Raw genomic sequence first — 17,903 nt, 5'->3', positions numbered from 1 at the left:
GGGGTGCCTGGGTGGCTCAGTCGGTTAAGTTAAGCATCCAACTCTTGATTTTGGCTCAGGTAATGATCTCACAGTCGTGGGATCGAGCCCCAGGTTGGGCTCCATGCTGGGTGTGGAGCCTGCTTAAGATTCTTTTGCTCCATCTCCCTCTGCACCTCCCCCACTTGCTCTCTCGCTCTCTCTCTCAAATAAATAAAGTCTTAAAAAGAAAAGAAAATGAAAGCGCCATAGGAAGGATTTAAAAAAAAAAATACAATGGAGCTTCAGAGAAAAGGAAGACTCCTTCCTGTGGAGAGGTCTTCATGTAGGAGGTAATTTCCAAACCATATATTGAAAGATGTGTAGGTCCTGGGGAGATGGAAAAAGCCATTTCAGACAGATCACTGTGAGCTGGAAAGCCTGTGATGTGTGACAACTCATATTTTTCAAAGACAGAACATCCCCCATGATCCAATACAATGTGACCTTGCCACTCCTCCCCCTGAGGGGTCTGTGGTCCCTCCCCTTGACTTCGCAGGGGTTGTGACTGATCTGACAGACATGACACCACTTCCTTCTAGTTGGGTCTCTTGGGGTGCTTGCAAAGCAGAAGCTAGCTTCCATGTAATAAACCTGACTGACCTGAGGCTCACAAACTATCTGCACTAACTGCCCATCATGCAAGAGCCCAACCCAGTCAAAGTGACATGACTACAGAGAAAACTTCCCAAATCCTGACCCACAATGTGGAAGCCAGTAAGTCTTAGGGTATGACATAGCAATAATAAGTGGAACTGATGCATATGGTTTAGTGGTTTTTTTTTTTAAATATTAGTAATGGTGAGTCTCTAGATATTTAATGAACATAAAAAATACTGGTGAAAACTTAGGGCTCACATTCTCCTCCATTTCAGAGTGCTAATATGTGGACAAGAAGAGAACTTTCTCTTGGTCTAGACATTCACTACACACTCCCAGATGAAACTGTGCCAAGGCAGCATGGAGTAATGGAATGCACACTGGGAACTGGTTCAGGAAAGCTGGGTTCTGATCCCAGTTGGCAGCCACCGAAAAGTCAGTCAGACTCTGAGCCTCTCAACTAAGTTACCTGCCCCCCCCACCCCCAATACACAAAAGCACTTCAAGTTCTATAAAGCGTTATTCAGTGGTACAGGTTTTAAAAAATTATTTTAATTACCTAAATCCATTTTTGTAGCTTGAAATCAAAGAGCACCAAAGGCTTACCATGAAAACCAGTGTTTTCCCCACCCCTTCTCAATCGCCCTCTCCTGCTCCCTGCAGGCAGCCACAGTTAACTTTAGCTGGTTTCTTCTAGTCATTTCCATCATAGTCCTAAATAACCTGCTTATTCGAAAATGTAATAATGCATCATGATAATGAAGAGATGGCACTTTTACGTTCCCCAACTCTCTTTCTTTTTTCTCCCAAATGTCTGTTCTTGTTTAAACCATTAATCAGTACTTATATCAAGGTTCCTATATTAATAATTGTTCATTGCAAAGCCAAATAGGACACCAACAATATCCCCCCTGTCCCCACCCCACCAACTTTTTTGGACAGTTTTTTATTTGCCTTTGTAAAAATAATCACCTCATTATTAAACTTGTAAAAAATTCTGTGTGTTTTAATGCTTTCATGAGTCTCCATCGTATTCACTGCCTTACCACCTGGTCCACTGGACACATTTTCACCTGCTCTACTAGGCCTTTCCATCTTTCTGGTTCCATCTGGACTAGATGCCGTCTAGAGCTGCACTTGTCCTAGGATTTTTCTCCATTTCTCATGGATTGAAGCCACACTCTGCTGGATCCAATTTCTTCCTATTTGCTCTGCAATTTTGCTGGTGCATACCTTCCATTAGCGTCTTAGAGCAGATTACATTGAAGGTAAGCTTTCTAAATCCCTATATAACTGTGCGTGCATTGTTCTAGGGTCTCAGTTTAAAGCTGAAGGCTCACATTCAGTTCTGGGGCATTTTCTTATGTCATTTCTCTAGTAATTTCCTGCCCTTTACTTCCATATGCTCTTTTTTGGAAATCCTGTTAGTCTGATGTTGGACTTTCGTACTTGATCTTTTCAATCTTTTCCCCTTGTCTCTAATATTTCTATTTCTTTGTCTTTTTTCACTGCTTCGAGGGCATTTCTTTTACTTTGCTCTTCAAACTTTTTACTAAACAACAATCACATTGTTGATGTCCAGGAATTTCTTTAATATTCTCTGTTCTTTTTTCAGCTTGTGGGTATTTCATTTCCTGCACAATTTGCTTTTTTTGGTTTGCTTTTCTGTTGATTTATTTTATCCTGTTTCATGTTGAGCACTTTCTTCAAATATTCTTTGATGCTTGGATGTCCATTCATATTTGAGAGAAAAGTACTTAAAAACTGGTCAAAAATGAATATATATGATAGTACTGTTGTTTCCTGAATAATTTATGCTTGAAAGCTATATTTTCAGAGTATTCACTGATGAAACAAAAATTTACTGGTTGCTTACTGTCTACCACTGACAGATGTTCGCAACACGGATTAATAGGAGATGAGGCGAGGTGACACACAAGGTCCCACAGACTTTACTCACAGCCCTATTTCTTTTCAACATTTTTATCATCAAAAGGATGAAAATTCACAAAGCATTAATCTGGAAATTTGGAAATGCTGCAAAGCTCAATTCAGAAAGAGTTCTACAGACTGAAATGTTACAAATAAGTGCTACAACTAACAAAATTAAGGTTTTTAAAAATTAATTTATTTTTTACAGAGAGTCAGGGAGTGGGGTAGAGAGAGAGAGAGAGAGAGAATCTTAAGCAGGCTCTGCACTGAACATGGAGCTCAATGCAGGGCTTGACCTGGGGCTCAAGGGGGGCTCCATCTGACTACTGTGAGATCACGACCTTAGCCAAACCAACCGAGACACCCAGGTGCCCCACAAAATTAAGTTTTAAAGTGATCAAACAAATATTTTTCTCTTTTCATTTTTATGCAACTTGTAACAATAATTGTAGTTCCCTGCCCTGCTCTCCACTCTCCTACAATCCCCCCTTTCCCTTTGCAGAGGTTAACACCTTTGACTCCTATGACTTCTGAAATTTACACATTTCCATACTTCCACACTTTAGGCAGTATCCACTGACTTCCTGTTATGGTAGGTGAGGACTTAGCTAGATGACATGGTTTGGTTTAAAAAAACTAATGTTCCATAACTGACATTACTCTGCTAACGTCACTATTACTCCCAGCTGGGCTTTAAAACATGGTAATTAAGACTATGTTTTCTTTCTTATTTTTGTTTTCCTTAAAGTTAATAATTGTATTTTTCATTTCCTTAGTCTTCTTTGTGCCTATGGCTGATTCTACCCACACTTTGCAATGGTTTATCAGCATAAATTTCTACAAGTTCACATCAGCCTCTGGTATTTTTCTTGGAGACACACTTCTAGAATCTTCTCCCCTTCTAGACTGGTTGCTCTTAGTTCTGCTGCACAGTTGATCTCCTGGGTCTACAATTCACCATCACATTCCTGGATTAGACTTACTATTTTGTCTTGTCCCTTCTTCCTTTTTGTCTCCATCATGTTCCTGATGAAGGGTGCATGGAAGGTTTATTTTTTGAGACTTTGAATATATTGAAATCTCATTATTTTACCTTCATAAATGATCGATAGTTTAAATAAATATCAAAATCTGTTTGGAAATATTTTAAAAATTCTGGTTGGAAATTCTCCTCTTGGGAGTGGCATCCCTCACTGATGTTTGTGGTAGCCATGAAAATGCATGGCGCATAATGGAGTCACTACCCAGTCACTACCCCTTAGGACCCACCACTTCACTGGCCTTGAGGTCATGCTTCTCACAGGTTCCCTCAGGACTGAACGTAGCAAGAGTACTGATGTAGACCCATTCCTGCAGGCCGGGCTCCCCTCTAATGGGCTATGTTGACAGGCCAGCAGTCTTTCTTAGACCTGTACTGCCGTCTGGGACTCTTCCCACCTAAACCTACTTCTTGCCCACTCTCGTTCACAGATGTCAGACAAGGCCGGGTCTAAAGGCTCTGCCTTCTGTGGCTCTTTCCTCTTTATCCTTTACAGTTGTTTCCTTCAGTAAATGTTTTGCATATCTACTCCTGTCCTGACATTTGCATCTCAGAAGACCTAAACAAATACAAGTCAGGTTTCACTCCTGGAAGGCAGTGGAAAGTGCCATTCTGAGTCATGCTAAGGGGGCAGATAGTTTCCTGGCACAAGATGGTGTTCCGAATGCCAAATATTTCACCGGTGGGACATGGGGAAACGTCCTGGTGAAGGGGAATGCATTGTAGGCGCAATGATCCAGGCATTCCAATGCCCACAAGGAGAGGGGAATTGACTGGTTCCGGCGGTACTGTACACAGAGAGGTCATGAAAAACCAAGGACATTTAACAAACAGTCAAAGACTCAGTACGAGAGCCAGAGGGCTTCACTGGTAGCTTACAGAGAGGTCCTTATCTCTTGCAGTGGAAGTATACACACAGCTTAGCCCCAGACCTCTGACCTGGTAGAGATGCAGAGCTCCAGAGATGTTTAAATGCTCAGTTAAGGTAGGTCTGTTATGCCAAGGTCAGAGCCTTGGTTGGGAAAACCTAGGACTCCAAAACATGGGCAGTAGTTGCTGGGATCTTCAAAACCCTTGGAACCCTTGGGGATTACAGAGGTTGTTGGCCCTTGCCTAGTTAGAAACAGCGCTCCCCTTTCTGAAGAAGCCTCACCTTTAAACAGCAGCAGGCGCCTTCCTCAGATGCTGACAGGCCACTAACTAGGGTTAAATCCTAGGGTTAAAACCTGGAATCATCGGGCCTGACAGAGGAGGTAAGACATTATATGCCAAAGTAGCTTCGAGATTTAGAATGTAGTGGGGAGCCTGGGTGGCTCAGTTGATTATGCATCTGACTTCTTCAGCTCAGGTCATAATTTACAGCATGTGAGTTCGAGCCTCCGCACTGTCAGTGCGGAGCCTGCTTGGGGTTCTCTCTCTTTCTTTCTCTGTCAAATAAATAAACTTAAAAAAAAAAAAAAAAGGATTTAGAATGTAGTGGCAAGAACCCAAGGAGTACAACAGGGATTGGATATGCGGGTCCTGGAATCCAGAACTGGAATGAAAGACAGGACAAGACAGAATTCATGGACTAGGGAGCACTCCGTCCAGAAATGTGTGTTCATGCTCTGGCCAGGATCCCAGGGGGTAAGGCAGACTTGCTGTTTGAATGGCTCTGAGAAGCCTAGAAAAAGTGATGGCCAACGTAGAGTGGGCAGAAATGCTGGAGTTTCCCTGACAGCTGAGTGAGGAAGGAATACGAGAAGCTGAGAGAAGTGGGCGTGCTGGAATGAGGATATTATGTAAGGCCAAACAACCCACTAGAGTTTGTTTCATATGCGCGCCAGAGGGAGACACATCATGCACCAAGGCCACTGAGAATATGCTAGTGAGGTGGTACAAGCATCGCGAAGAAAGGTTGTGGTGGTACTTCTCTGCAGGTCAGGGCTGATGGTTGGAGAGGCCACCACAGAGCTGGGCTTGTCACCATCCATGGAGGCCATGACACTCTGAAGTAACAGAGATCTGGCAGCGGATGGTACTTAAAGCCAGAAGCCAGAAGGCCACAAATACCATAACGTGGTATTGGCACGGTGGCCTTGCTCCACAGGGAGCCGTGACGATGTTTAATAGAACATGGCAAAACAAAAAGCCATGATCCCTTGTTCAATTCCCAGACAATGTTTAGATCTGTCACCCACTGACTGAAGAGGTGCCTGAGTCCCTGGGAGGAAGGGCCGTGTAGTACAGCAGCACCATTGTTCTACAATGACTCCCCAAGTACCTCACGTTCAATATGGGAATTCTCACCCTTCAGTTCTAAGAAATATCTTGACATTTCACCACGTCATTTCCCTTCTCTTTATGTCAGTTATCTATTGCTGTAAAACAAACCGCCCCAGTCAGGGGATTGAAATAACAAGGATTTGTGATTCCTCTGGTCTCTGTGGGTTAACTGGGCTTAACTGGACAGTTCTTCTTCTTCATGTGATATAGCAAAGCTCACTCATACAGCTGCACTCAGCAGGGATCTCGCTGGAGGCAAGAACATCCAGGATGATCTTTGATTTCCCAAAGTCTATCTTCACCTTTCAGTAAATTAGCCCACGAACTGATGCCAGCTTTCATGACGAACAATCCAAAAGGACTCCCAATGTGAATGCACTTTAACTTTTGGTTGCTTCACACTTGCTACTATTCCATGGTACAAAACATGTCCCACCACCAAGCCCACAGTCTGGGAAGGGGGAGGCACAGAGCATGGATGCTGGCCAGCATGGTTCAGTGAGGGCCACAGGCCTAACACCCCACTGCAACCCTGCCTTCTCCTTCTGGAACTCTCATTATTTGAATGTCACACCTCAGGCTAGGCCACTAATTTTTGTCTCCCATCTCTTTGCCTTTTTTTCCATTCATCTTTCTGTCTTCTTGCTACATTATTAGGTTTCATGCATCACCTTTATGTTCCAACTTTTCTATTAAATCTTTCATTTCTGTTATAATGTTTTTCATTTCCAAGTGTTTTTTTCCTCCTGACTATATTGTTATATTATCTTTTTCTTATATCCTATATTCAGTGTCTTCTCTTTTCTCAGACTCTCATTGGGGTTTTTAACATTTGTTTTTCTTTATTAAGCCATAACTGACATATAACATTGTTAGTTTCAGGTGTACAATAGAGTGATTTAATATGTGTATATATTATAAGTGATCACCACAATAAGTCTCATTCACATCCGTCACCACACATAGTTGCAGTTCTTTTTCTTCTGATAAGAACTTTTAAGATCTATTCTCTTAGCAATTTTCAAGTATACAGTACAATATTATGAACTACAATCACCATGCTGTATATTATATTCCATGACTTACTTGATAACTGGAAATTTGTATCTTAACACAGAGTTTGGTGGATTTTTTTAGCGTTTTCTCCCTGCATATTCTTGGTTTCTCCAAGTTTCCTTCAAAACTAGTTGAGTTTTGTGGTTGTTGTTGTTGTTGCTTTATTTGTGTGGGTCTCAATCTTTCATGTTAGAGGCTTTCCTCAGATGTCTGTTGATCTTTGACTGTCTACTCATATTTAAGAAGGACAAACAAAGAACCTGACTGGACATTCTGAGCTACAGTGTAGGCAGGCTTGCTGACTTCGAGTTTCACTGTAGAGGGATCTGTCTCATCCAACTGTTGTGGAAACCATTAGGACCAGGATCTGAGGTCTTCCCACATGAACTCATCAGACTCCCTGGAGAAGACTCTTCCAACCCCGACCTGGAGAGTTAGCCACACTGCCAGCATTCTGAGACCCCAGTAGGAGAAGATGGGGGACAGGGTGGGGGTGGGGAGGCTGGGGGTGTCTCAGCCATCAGCTGCATATGTTTACTTTATCCTTATTTTCAGTATAGGACTCATGCCCTCGAATGTGCTTGATGTCCCTCAGCCCAGACACTTCCCAGTCTTCACTCTCTAGAAAAGTAACCTCTAGTTTTCTCCTGAGTGGAGAAGGGGCAGGTGCCCAGCAGTGAGGAGAAGGGGGTGATCTAGAAATCTAGTTCTTTCTGGAATAGCTTTCAGCCAATTCTCCTCATGTGAGCACTTACTCCCTTCTCCTCCGGATCCAAAGTATTTGGTCTCGCTACTCTCGCAGCCTCTTGAAGATTCTGCAGGCACAGGAATTGCTCTTGGTGTCTCCTGCTGCCAACAGGCTGCCTCCTCAGGCCTGCTCAGTCCCTCACACTCCCATCTGCTTTTCGGCTCCCAAAGCTTTGCTGCTACTCTGCTATCTCCACTGTGTGCGTCTTTCTCTCCAACCCCTTCCCTCCTTTTCTTCTGCCCTCACTCCTTCCCCACCTTCAGTCTTTTAACAGTTTCTTTACTACTGTTTGATGGCATTTCAAGGGAGAGAAAAAAAAATTTTAGTGAGTAAATTCAATCTGCCATCTTTTTCCAGAAATACTACTTACTATTCTCTATCACAAAAGTAATACATCTTGCTTATAGAAAAATTAGAAAATCCAGATAACCAGAAAGAAAAAAAAATCATCTGGGGGTACCTGGGTGGCTCAGTCAGTTAGGCATCTGACTTTAGCTCAGGTCATGATCTCATGGTTTGTGGGTTTGAGCCCCACATCAGGCTTTGTGCTGACAGCTCAGAGACTGGAGCCTGCTTTGGATTCTGTGTCTCCCTCCCTCTCTGCCTCTCCCCGCTCACACTCTGTCTCTGTCTCCCTCTCAAAAAATAAAAATAAAAATAAAAATAAATCATCTGTACTCCCACCATCCAGAAGTAACCCATTGTTCACTTTTTTCCTTTCCCAGTTCGTGGAGGGGGTGTATTCTCTGATTCCTTCAACAAACACCTGCATGCTCCCTGTCTCTGCACCTTGTGAGCCTCTGGGTATAAAACAGCAAGATAAACATGGTTGCTGGCATCTCAAAGCTGACATCTGTCGAGGGAAGACAAGCAAACAAATCATTGCAATAAAATGGGACAAGTGTGATTAGAGAAGTAATACAGGATTTTATGGGGGCACCAAGCAGGAATGCCAAGTCTAGGTTTGGGGTGTCAGGAAGGGGCTAGAGAGAGCCCTGCAACAGCCCAAGAACTGTAAAGTGCTCATTGCTTAGTCACATGTAGTTTTCAGCAGAGATATGTAAGAAGCATAATATAACTGGCACTTTTCTCTTAACGACACACCATGTACAACTGTTTAATCACGATATCTAAACTTTTTAATATCCAAATACTATTTCACTGTATGCATCTCCCACTATTCCTTTAACTGATCATCTTAATATAGCTCAGTAATTTCCAGTTTTTAAGATTTATCCACCATCTGTGGTAACCGCCTTCATATCTTTGCACAGTGAAGATGAAATTTACTAAGATTAAAAGTTCAAAAATAAACAACAAAAGGAGATTTCAGGAGAGGTCTGGCTAAACAGCAACTTACACAGGGAGACATCAAAATCTCAGAGGTTTTAGCTGACTACAAACGAAGCCAGTCCATGGGGAGGTGACAGCCAAAACAGCTAATGCAGTCTTGGACGGTATTAATGTAAGTCAGAGTCCAGGAAAAAGAAATGTGCCCTAAACATCTGGGGCAGCTAAAATTCATTCTGTCCATCAGATTCTAAAAGAGGTCTTGAAAAATTCTAGGTTTACTTTTCCAGCTCCTTTCCCTTGATGCTTCAGCCATTCCAACAACCGATCCTGTTGGGCGAATTGCCACATGGGCTCGTCTACCCCGCCCGCGTGCTGCCCTCCTAGACCGCCACAGCCCTTCTTATGTTGGGTACCTGCACACCAGCCCCAGCAATAGGGGCTATTGCCCACACCTCTTCTTGTACATAAGCTGTGCTCATTCATTTACACGTTGCTTACAGCCCCCCTCCAACTGCATGGACACAGCAGACATTGCATAACCCACAAAACCTCGAACCTGGCCCTCTGCACCAAAGCTTGCTAGCCTGTGCTCTTACCAGTACAGTTTTCCCTGACTACCCCCAAAACTCTTACCCACCCCTCCTTTCTTGGCACTTGCACATTTTTTTTTTTAATATTTTTTATTTATTTCTAGGAGAGAGAGAGAGAGACAGCGTGAGCAGGGGAGGGTCAGAGAGAGAGGGAGTCACAGACTGAAACAGGCTCCAGGCTCTGAGCTGGCAGTCAGCACAGAGCCCGACGCGGGGCTCGAACCCACGCACCGCGAGATCATGACCCAAGCGAAAGTCGGACGCTTAACCGACTAAGCCACCCAGGTGCCCCGGCACTTGCACATTTCAATATAATTATTTGACAATTATCTCTCCTCTACTAATCTGTAAGGGACATGAGGGCAGGGGTCTTATCCTTCTTTTTGTGGAAATGTGAGAGCCACCACCCTTAAACTGCCATCACTCCCCCCAGCTACAGCCTCTACTATAGCTGGAGCAAACCTGCAGGCTCAGAGAGCAGGCTTTGTCCTCTCTGGGTCCGGGGAGGCTTTGACACGCCACCCTGGCCAGGAAGTGTGGAAAGGGCCAAGCGATTGGTCCATATTAGGTAAACAGGAGGAAGCTGAATATCTCACAAAGCACAAAGAATGTACTTTGAGAATATCGATGCTAGGACTTCCTTTTGACTTCAGATCCTTTCAAGGAGGACATACCTGGTCCTAGAACAGAAGACCCTACCACCATTGTGCCCCACCGCCAGCTCTGCCAAGCCCCAGCAGAAGGCCTGACATTGAGTAAAGAGATGCTGACTGACAGGGAAAAAGTAATGTCGCTGATAGGTGAAGGGGTTGGAGGGAAAAGACCAAGTGATGAGGAATCCGGAGAGAAGGGGGTGTCAGGCAGGAAGGAGGAGGAGCACCCCCAAAGGCTTGCAGGGGCCTGGAGATGAGATACATTGTCTACCGTCCCTCACCTCCCCTGTGGCTTTGCAGCCATCCCCTGGACCCTCCCAAAAAGAACATGTAAATAAAGCCAGAGGTCCCTATTCCCTGCAGGATCTGGATCTGGAGCCTAGAAGCTTCAGCTCCTTATCCTCAGTCATCTACACCCATCTCCGGTCCCTCTCGGGACACACACAGGCCTGCCAACTAACCCTAGGCTGTTCTGCTCCTTGAAGACCATGACCCACCTCCCACTCCCGGAGAAATAGAAAGGTCAACTTTGCCACCTCCCACTCGACCTTATCCTCAAGGGTGAGAAGACACAGAGACCTCTCTAGGGTCATATTTGCATTCTCAGAATTCAACAGCATGCCTGCCTGCCCCACAGCAGGCTCGCAAGAAGTGGACTTTGGAACAGTCCCTCTCCCTCTAATTCTTCTTGAGGCAGACCGCAGCACGAAGAGAAAATACCTAGGAAGAACAAAGTGGCCTTTTCAGATATTTGAAAGGCTGTCTCATCAAAAAGCACTTAGTCTTACTCTTTGAGATTTGGAAAGGCCAAGAACCAACCAGGGGTGAGTCTTGTACTGAAGTCCTAAATGGAAGAGGCAGGCTTCCCATTCAATATAAAAGATAAAACTGAGTGGATTACTCAGGAGGAACAGAGTTCCTCTCTTGCAAATAGTCAAGTAGAAGCTGGAGGACCCCAAGAGAGTCACCGCGATGGTTTGCCCTGAGAAGTGTGACCTGGGATTTTCCCGGCCCCTTGTATTTCTTTCTTTTTTAAAAAAATCTTTAAAATATTCATTTATTTTTGAGAGAGGAGAGACAGAGCACCAGCGAGGGAGTGGCAGAGAGAGAGGAGACACAGAATCCAAAACAGGCTCAAGACTTCGAGCTCTCAGCACAGAGCCTGACACAGAGCTCAAACATGAGAATGGTGAGATCATGACCTGAGCCAAAGTCAGACACTCAACTGACTGAGTCACCCAGGTGCCCTATATTTCTAAGATTCTAATTATCAAAGAAAGATACACTACAGGCATGAAAATAATATTTGCTGAATCACCATATTTAACCTAATGTGTGTCACTACTTTCATTTTATCTTGAGTATTTCATCAAACCACAAAGATAATGGTTCGTGGATGACGTTCTGACATCCATACCTCAAACAATAATGTTATTGATGAAAAATATATTCAGACTGAGACCATAAAAGTTTACTAAATAGTTATCTTTAGTCAATAGATCAAATTATAGCAGTCGTAAGCTTTAGTATATTTCTTTCAAACACCAAACTGGGTCCAAACTAAAGTAGTTGGTAATGTGTTTTATGTAAAATGATTTATCTTTGGTCAAATGCTATTGAAAGAACTGCAAAAATTTTGTTCCATTGAGTGCTACGAGTTGCATGTGAAGGAGTTAAGTAGGACAATTTCTAAAGTATTTGTCTAATTCCTCTCTTCTAAATAGCTCAAGTGCTTTTGCTTTTATTATTATGATTGACAATACATTCATACCTCACCTCTGTAGAGTTCTTTACATTTTTCAAAACATGTTGACATTTATGACTTTGTTTTCCTTCTCACAAGATACCTGGGAGATGAGCAGTGTGGCAGAGATCCCTGGTTGCCCTGAAATATCTGGTTCTGCCTGGTTTCAACATAACTAGAATTATTTGCTGAGCTCCCGCCTATGCAGTGGGACAATAATTCACAGGCTCATTACACCACATGACTGAGTTCTGCCAATGGGATGTGAGTAGAAAGGACAGTACAACCTCCAGGTCGGACACTTATACAACCACATTCTTCCCCTGCCCCTTTGTCTCTGTCACTGGATGAAATGAGGGTATTATTTGCCCTAGAGATGCACAAATATGAAATGCATATACCTATCTGGGCAGGAATTTTTTCCCTGTTCTCCCCCATGGTTTTAAACTCCTCTCCAGACACTGTGTGAGAAAGCAGACTGTAAGTATTCAATTTAGAAGAAAGAAAAAAAGGACATACTGAAATAAGTAGAGATTATTTTACATCTACATTTATTCCTTCATTAAAAATTATATCGATTATATTCTTCTATGAGATAAGCACTAAAAATTGAAAAAAATGTGATCTTACAGTCTGTGGCCTCAAGGAGTCACAAATGAGTAAACAATCCACTCTTCCTGTTGTTATCACATAACGGAAATATCTGCGTGGAGTCTTTGAAGGCTAAAAACAGTTTATCCCAAGATAGAGCAGCAAAGAAGTATGGTGATGCTTCAGATTAACGTTGTACCAAGATAGAGTATACAAAAGGTAGATTATGCTTCTCTGTGCAAGTGTGGGTGACAAGTATAATTTAGTAGCTTCCTGAGGAGACGTGGATCCTGGAAGATTCGGTAACTCTATATATTTTTACTCATCCACTCCCAATAGGCATGTATTCTATTCTCCTCCTACACCTAAACTTTCCTTCATGCCTTGAAAAAATGGCATTCACAAAAAGAAAGGCACATTTTGTACAAGTTAACTATAATAAAATTCTGGCTTACAGCAACCATATTGTTTGAAAACTTAATAGAACTCAGAAGACTTCTATATGCCAAAGCCTAACTACATAGCCAGGTACACAGTGGAACACTCATTCACTTTGTACTTAAGAAGTACACATGGGTATTATTTGAATGCTGAGTAGTTTGTATTTTTCCTCTTTTTTTATTGACATTGTTAAACCTTGCTATGATTTTGAAATTATTAGTTCTTTTCCTATTCTTAAAATTCTTCTTGGACTTGACTGTAACCTTTAAAAAAACATCGTGTTCAATCAGATATTCAAAGACGAGTGAGTCAGGCTCTTTGGGAGATATTTTTAACTATTTCTGATTAAACACACTAAGGAATTCAGCAGTATTCTATAAAATACATTAACTTTCAACCCAGTTGATTATTCTATCTATGCACCAAATATATTTTAGTGAGAAGAAAATTGGTAAGGTGCCTCCCAGAAGTACGTGGCATATATAATTTGAGCATGTATCTGGCAAATAGATTGCCTCCACTATTACTTGGGAAATGAAAACTCAACCAAATAACAAATCCACTTCTACATGCTACTAAAGCCAGCCAGGAGATTTCCCCCACCTCCAATTCTGGAAACTTCCTCATAATATTGCATAGTGACTATAGTTTTTAATATTTGCTAATGTTTACAATGGAATCATAAATTTGATGATGAACCTTAAATTCTTACTGAAAATGTCGTGTTCTGCCCCATTATGCTTGCTGATCTTCTATATGGCTATGATTTGGCACTCCTTGTCCCATTGGAAAATGGCTAGAAAGACTGACAAAGAAAGCAAACCCTAGGAGCATCAGTTTGTAAAGGCAAAGTCAGGCTATTAAATGGCCAGGAGCCACTTACTGAGCACCTACCAAGGGCGAGATAGCACTTTAAGAGAGATGAAGTGAACATGATTTCCTTACTTAAAGAATTACCCAGCTAGTAAGGCGGTGAGAGGAGGCAAATGGTTACATGAAGGAAGCGTGTGGTAGGAGGCACCAGAAATGACACAAAGTGGGATTCCCGAGAAGGAAGAGATGGCGCTCAGGTGTGGAACCAAAAGGATAAACAGTTCAAATGTGAACTGGATCTTTAAGGAAAGGTGGGATTTTAATCAATGAGGGACTTTGTCTTGCTCACAGAGGATGATATCCTTGAGAATGTCCATCATGGCATACCACAGGCAGCCAGGGCAGAAGCAAGGACATCAGCTACCAGTCCATTCCAGTTATCCAGGCAGAATCTGACAGGGACTTGGATCTGAAGTGGTTGGACTCTGGGTACATTTTGAAGGTAGATAAGGCAGTAGGATTTGCTGATGGATTGAAAGTAAGATGTCAGAGAAAGAGAGGAGTTAAGGTTTGGGGCCCGACCAACTGAAAGCAGAGTTGCCATAATGGATATGGGACGTGTAAGGAGTTTGCTTTGGGATGTGTTAAATGTGGCCTGCCCATCGGGCATCTAAGTGGAGCAGACAGCTGTTATCCCAGTCTGGAGCTCAGAGCACAAGTTCTGGCTGGAGACTCCAAACTTGGAGTCATCAGGATCTAGAACATTCAAAGAGTTCACTTGGAGTGAATCTAGAGAAAAGGCCCCATGGTGGAGCCCTGGGCCCTCCAGTATCTAGAGGCAAGGTGAGGAGGACACAGAAATCTCCAGTGAGCTGAGAGGGAAGCAAGAGAGTCAAGCTGAGGAACTGTGTCGAGAGAGAACAGTGTCTAGACAAATGCTGCAGACAGATCGGCTATGATGTGAGCACTGATGTTAATGCATAGCCTGCTCAATACCAGTCATGTCTGTTCTTCCCATTAGCATTCAAGGTGTTCTCACTTAGTCTCACCTCCTTAAGTGAAAGGTGGTCTCTTTTTCCACAGGTTCCCCATACAAACATTTGCAAGACTCCCACGTGGGAGGCCCTCGCATACCTTCAGCTTGGTCCTGGTGCTCTCAGAAACCCATGGGCAGAATACAAACTCAGAGGCACTGCTGGGGCTGGAGCCACAACAATAGGCCTCAGTGCTAGTTTTTCAGAACCATCTTGCAAGAGCTGTAAAGGTAGAGCACTTGCTCTTCAAGTCACAGAGAAAAGGCATGTCTGCTTTCTGGGTTATTCAGATGAGCAAAGCAACCCCGGGCTCCTGAGCTCTGCGGGGAAATCCTTCTTTTATTGTGTTTCTCCCTGGCTCTGGCTTTCTTTTACACACACACACACACACACACACACACACACACACACACACACTATATTTTCAAGGTTTATCTAGTACCACGAACCCAAAAGAACATGGAGACTTCCATTTTGAGCAGATTCCCCCATTATTCAACCTGCTCTTTGTTTGGCCTGCCTCCCATTCTCAAGGCCATCAGACAATGATTCTTGAATCTTGGGGTTAGCATGGGGGCAGGAGCAGGGCAGCTAGGGGAGAAGGTTGGTTCAAATCCCCAGCCTCCGTAGGGGAGGCTGTAAATTAGTGGAAGCACAGAATGGGGCAGGGAAGGGGTGCTGGCCAGCTTCCTCCTTCACCAGCATCAGACCCTCAAGTGCAAAAGAATATGCTAGGGGCTTAGTGGCCTTAACAGCAACATCTAAGCCCTGGCTGAAATGTTCTATTACCCATATATGCACAATATGTTTTATCATTTCAAATAAGGTCCAAACTTCCCTACCTCTCTCTCCTTAACACAGCCACCAAGAAAGAACATTGAAAACAGAATGAAAATATCTCACATGAAAAAGTTAAGCTACTGTTTTTGGTAATGACAAGTTGTTTCTTCATAGTATATAAGAATGACTACATTCCAAAGCAAAGAAATTTGAAAGCAAAATTAATATTTTACAGCAACTAGCATTTTGTTTGCAGCATCAGCAAACCGAAGTGTCCACCTGTTAACTAATTTCTTATGAATACAAAGTCCACTGTGTTTCTGGGAAGGATGGTTAGTGTTTGTCAAGGTTTTTTTTGTTGTTGTTTAAAGACATAAAAATATAACTGAAAAGTTAATCAGAGGGCCAAGAGTAGGACCAAGGATCAAAAGCATGTTGACCATTTCAAATACCAGAGTACCAGAAAGCTCCTTCAGTCCCCATTCCTGATTTTATACATGAAATGATCATGTAAGTCACTGCAATAAAAATGGATAACTTTCTGTATACATGCAGAGCTTATTACATGCACTCCAACTAGAACTTGTATGATTTAAATCTAAAGCGGTGATTTTGCAGGAATGCTCTGTTGGGTCCTCCAGCTGGTCTACAAATTTCTTGTTTCTGGTATGCACTAAAATTTCCTTATGCCTTTTTCAAAAGAGGGACCAGTTCTTCCCATACATTTTCTGCCGCCAACAATAAACAGGTGGTGTTTAAGTTATTTTGGTTCCTTAAAAGAATTGATAGACTGAAAGAGTTGCTTACTATTGCTCCAAAGCATCTTAGTGGAAAAAAATATGTATCAGTCTGAAATCACAGTTTTTTTGTCAAGCAAATCCAGCACTCCCCTATGATCTGCCATAGCAAACAGGAGCTGACGTACAATCTTCTTTAGCCATTATTAAAACATTACCAGGAGCTCAGAGTGCTAAGTCACCTCAATAATCCAGTCCTGTTCTGCCTCAATGGCTTCAATTAAAAGTGTGTAGAAGTGGTTCTCATCCTGAATTTGTTCAAAATCTGCAGCTTAATTCTCAATTTAAAATAGGTCTTCAGTAAGCCCACAAGTCACCAAAATACAGTACCAGAAGTCAGACATGTAAACACTTTTATTAAAATGTTTGCACATATACATAAAGAATTCTTTCTCTCCTGGTACAAAACTGTCCAAACTGTACCAACAACTAACATCATTATAAAGCAACCTTCAAATCAGTGGGACCTAAAATCTTGAGCACTGAGTGAAGAACTAGGAGGAAGAACTGAGAGGCAACTTGATCATGGCATATCAAGAATTCCTGCTGTCAAAATGTACTGAGCCTTTTGCACAAGGGTGTCAAAATCAATTGTGTCAGGCTAGTAATAATCTCATCGCCAAGGAGTCCTTTGAATTGGAGAAAGGATCTTGCAAATACTGTTGTAGAACACCATCTATGTCATCCTGAAGCTGCTTCTGTGTTTTTATGGCTGGCTGTGTTTAAGATTGTCTAAGGGGTCTTCACACCCTGATGACTGGTATGGTTGACAGATGCAATTCTGCCTGTCACAGAAAGAACTTCCAAAGAAAGTTTAAGCTCAGCTCTCCAGGAAATGTCATTTTGACACCTTTGCATTTGCTGCAGTTTGAACATGGGTCTCTCTCTCTCTCTCTCTCTCTGTCACACACACACACACACACACACACACACAGCAGATCTTATTGGATTAACACTGAACTCTTGACATCACAAACTCTAGCAAAGACCAATGTTATCTGAACGTCTTCCTAACAAACCTGTTTCTTTCATCCACCCAGCTCACTCCCCCCTTAGCTACTATTGGGAAATGGTCCTCACCTCACCTCTAGGCATTCCCCTACCCTCAGAGAAAGGAACTTTCCTTTCTCTCTCCCCATTCCCAACTGCCTGGCTTCCCAGCTGCCCCAGCTGCTCAGCTCCCGCCCCAGATGCGAATCCTAGGTGACCTGAGGAATGTGTTCAAATGCGACTTCCTCGGGCGCTGGACGCGCAGGCCCCCGACTCGCCCCTGGCATCTCCAGAGGCCCTCGCCCCGCGTGGCCCGCTGCCTGGCCCCCCGAACTCACCAGGAGGAGGTTGTGCGCCACCAGATACCCGAGCCGCGCGCTGCCCCGGATGCCAGGGGCCAGGCGCCCGGTGGCATAGCCGTGCCAGGCCACCACATAGGGGTTATCGATGGTGATCCAGTACTTGACCTGGCCGCCGAAGTGGCGGAAGCAGAGCTCGGCGTAATCCCTGAAGTGGTCG

At 43.3% G+C, this 17,903-nt stretch overlaps 1 protein-coding gene across 1 annotated transcript in view; it reads right to left on the bottom strand.

The window, feature by feature from the left end:
• The window catches only part of KL (klotho), a gene marked incomplete at its 5' end in the record, with an annotated part of 43,518 nt that overhangs the window by 25,054 nt on the left and 561 nt on the right, over window positions 1–17,903 (bottom strand). The window contains one exon of the mRNA XM_077752632.1: window positions 17,723–17,903. This exon is cut by the window's right edge and continues 30 nt beyond it. Within this exon, the coding sequence (XP_077608758.1) occupies window positions 17,723–17,903 (181 nt within the window). The remainder of the gene's footprint in view (window positions 1–17,722) is intronic.

Source organism: Crocuta crocuta, unplaced genomic scaffold (assembly GCF_008692635.1).
Source record: "Crocuta crocuta isolate KB4526 unplaced genomic scaffold, BGI_CrCroc_1.0 scaffold190, whole genome shotgun sequence".
NCBI lineage: Eukaryota > Metazoa > Chordata > Mammalia > Carnivora > Hyaenidae > Crocuta > Crocuta crocuta.
Note: the sequence above shows the minus strand (reverse complement) of the source record. Positions and strands in the feature narration are given on the sequence as shown.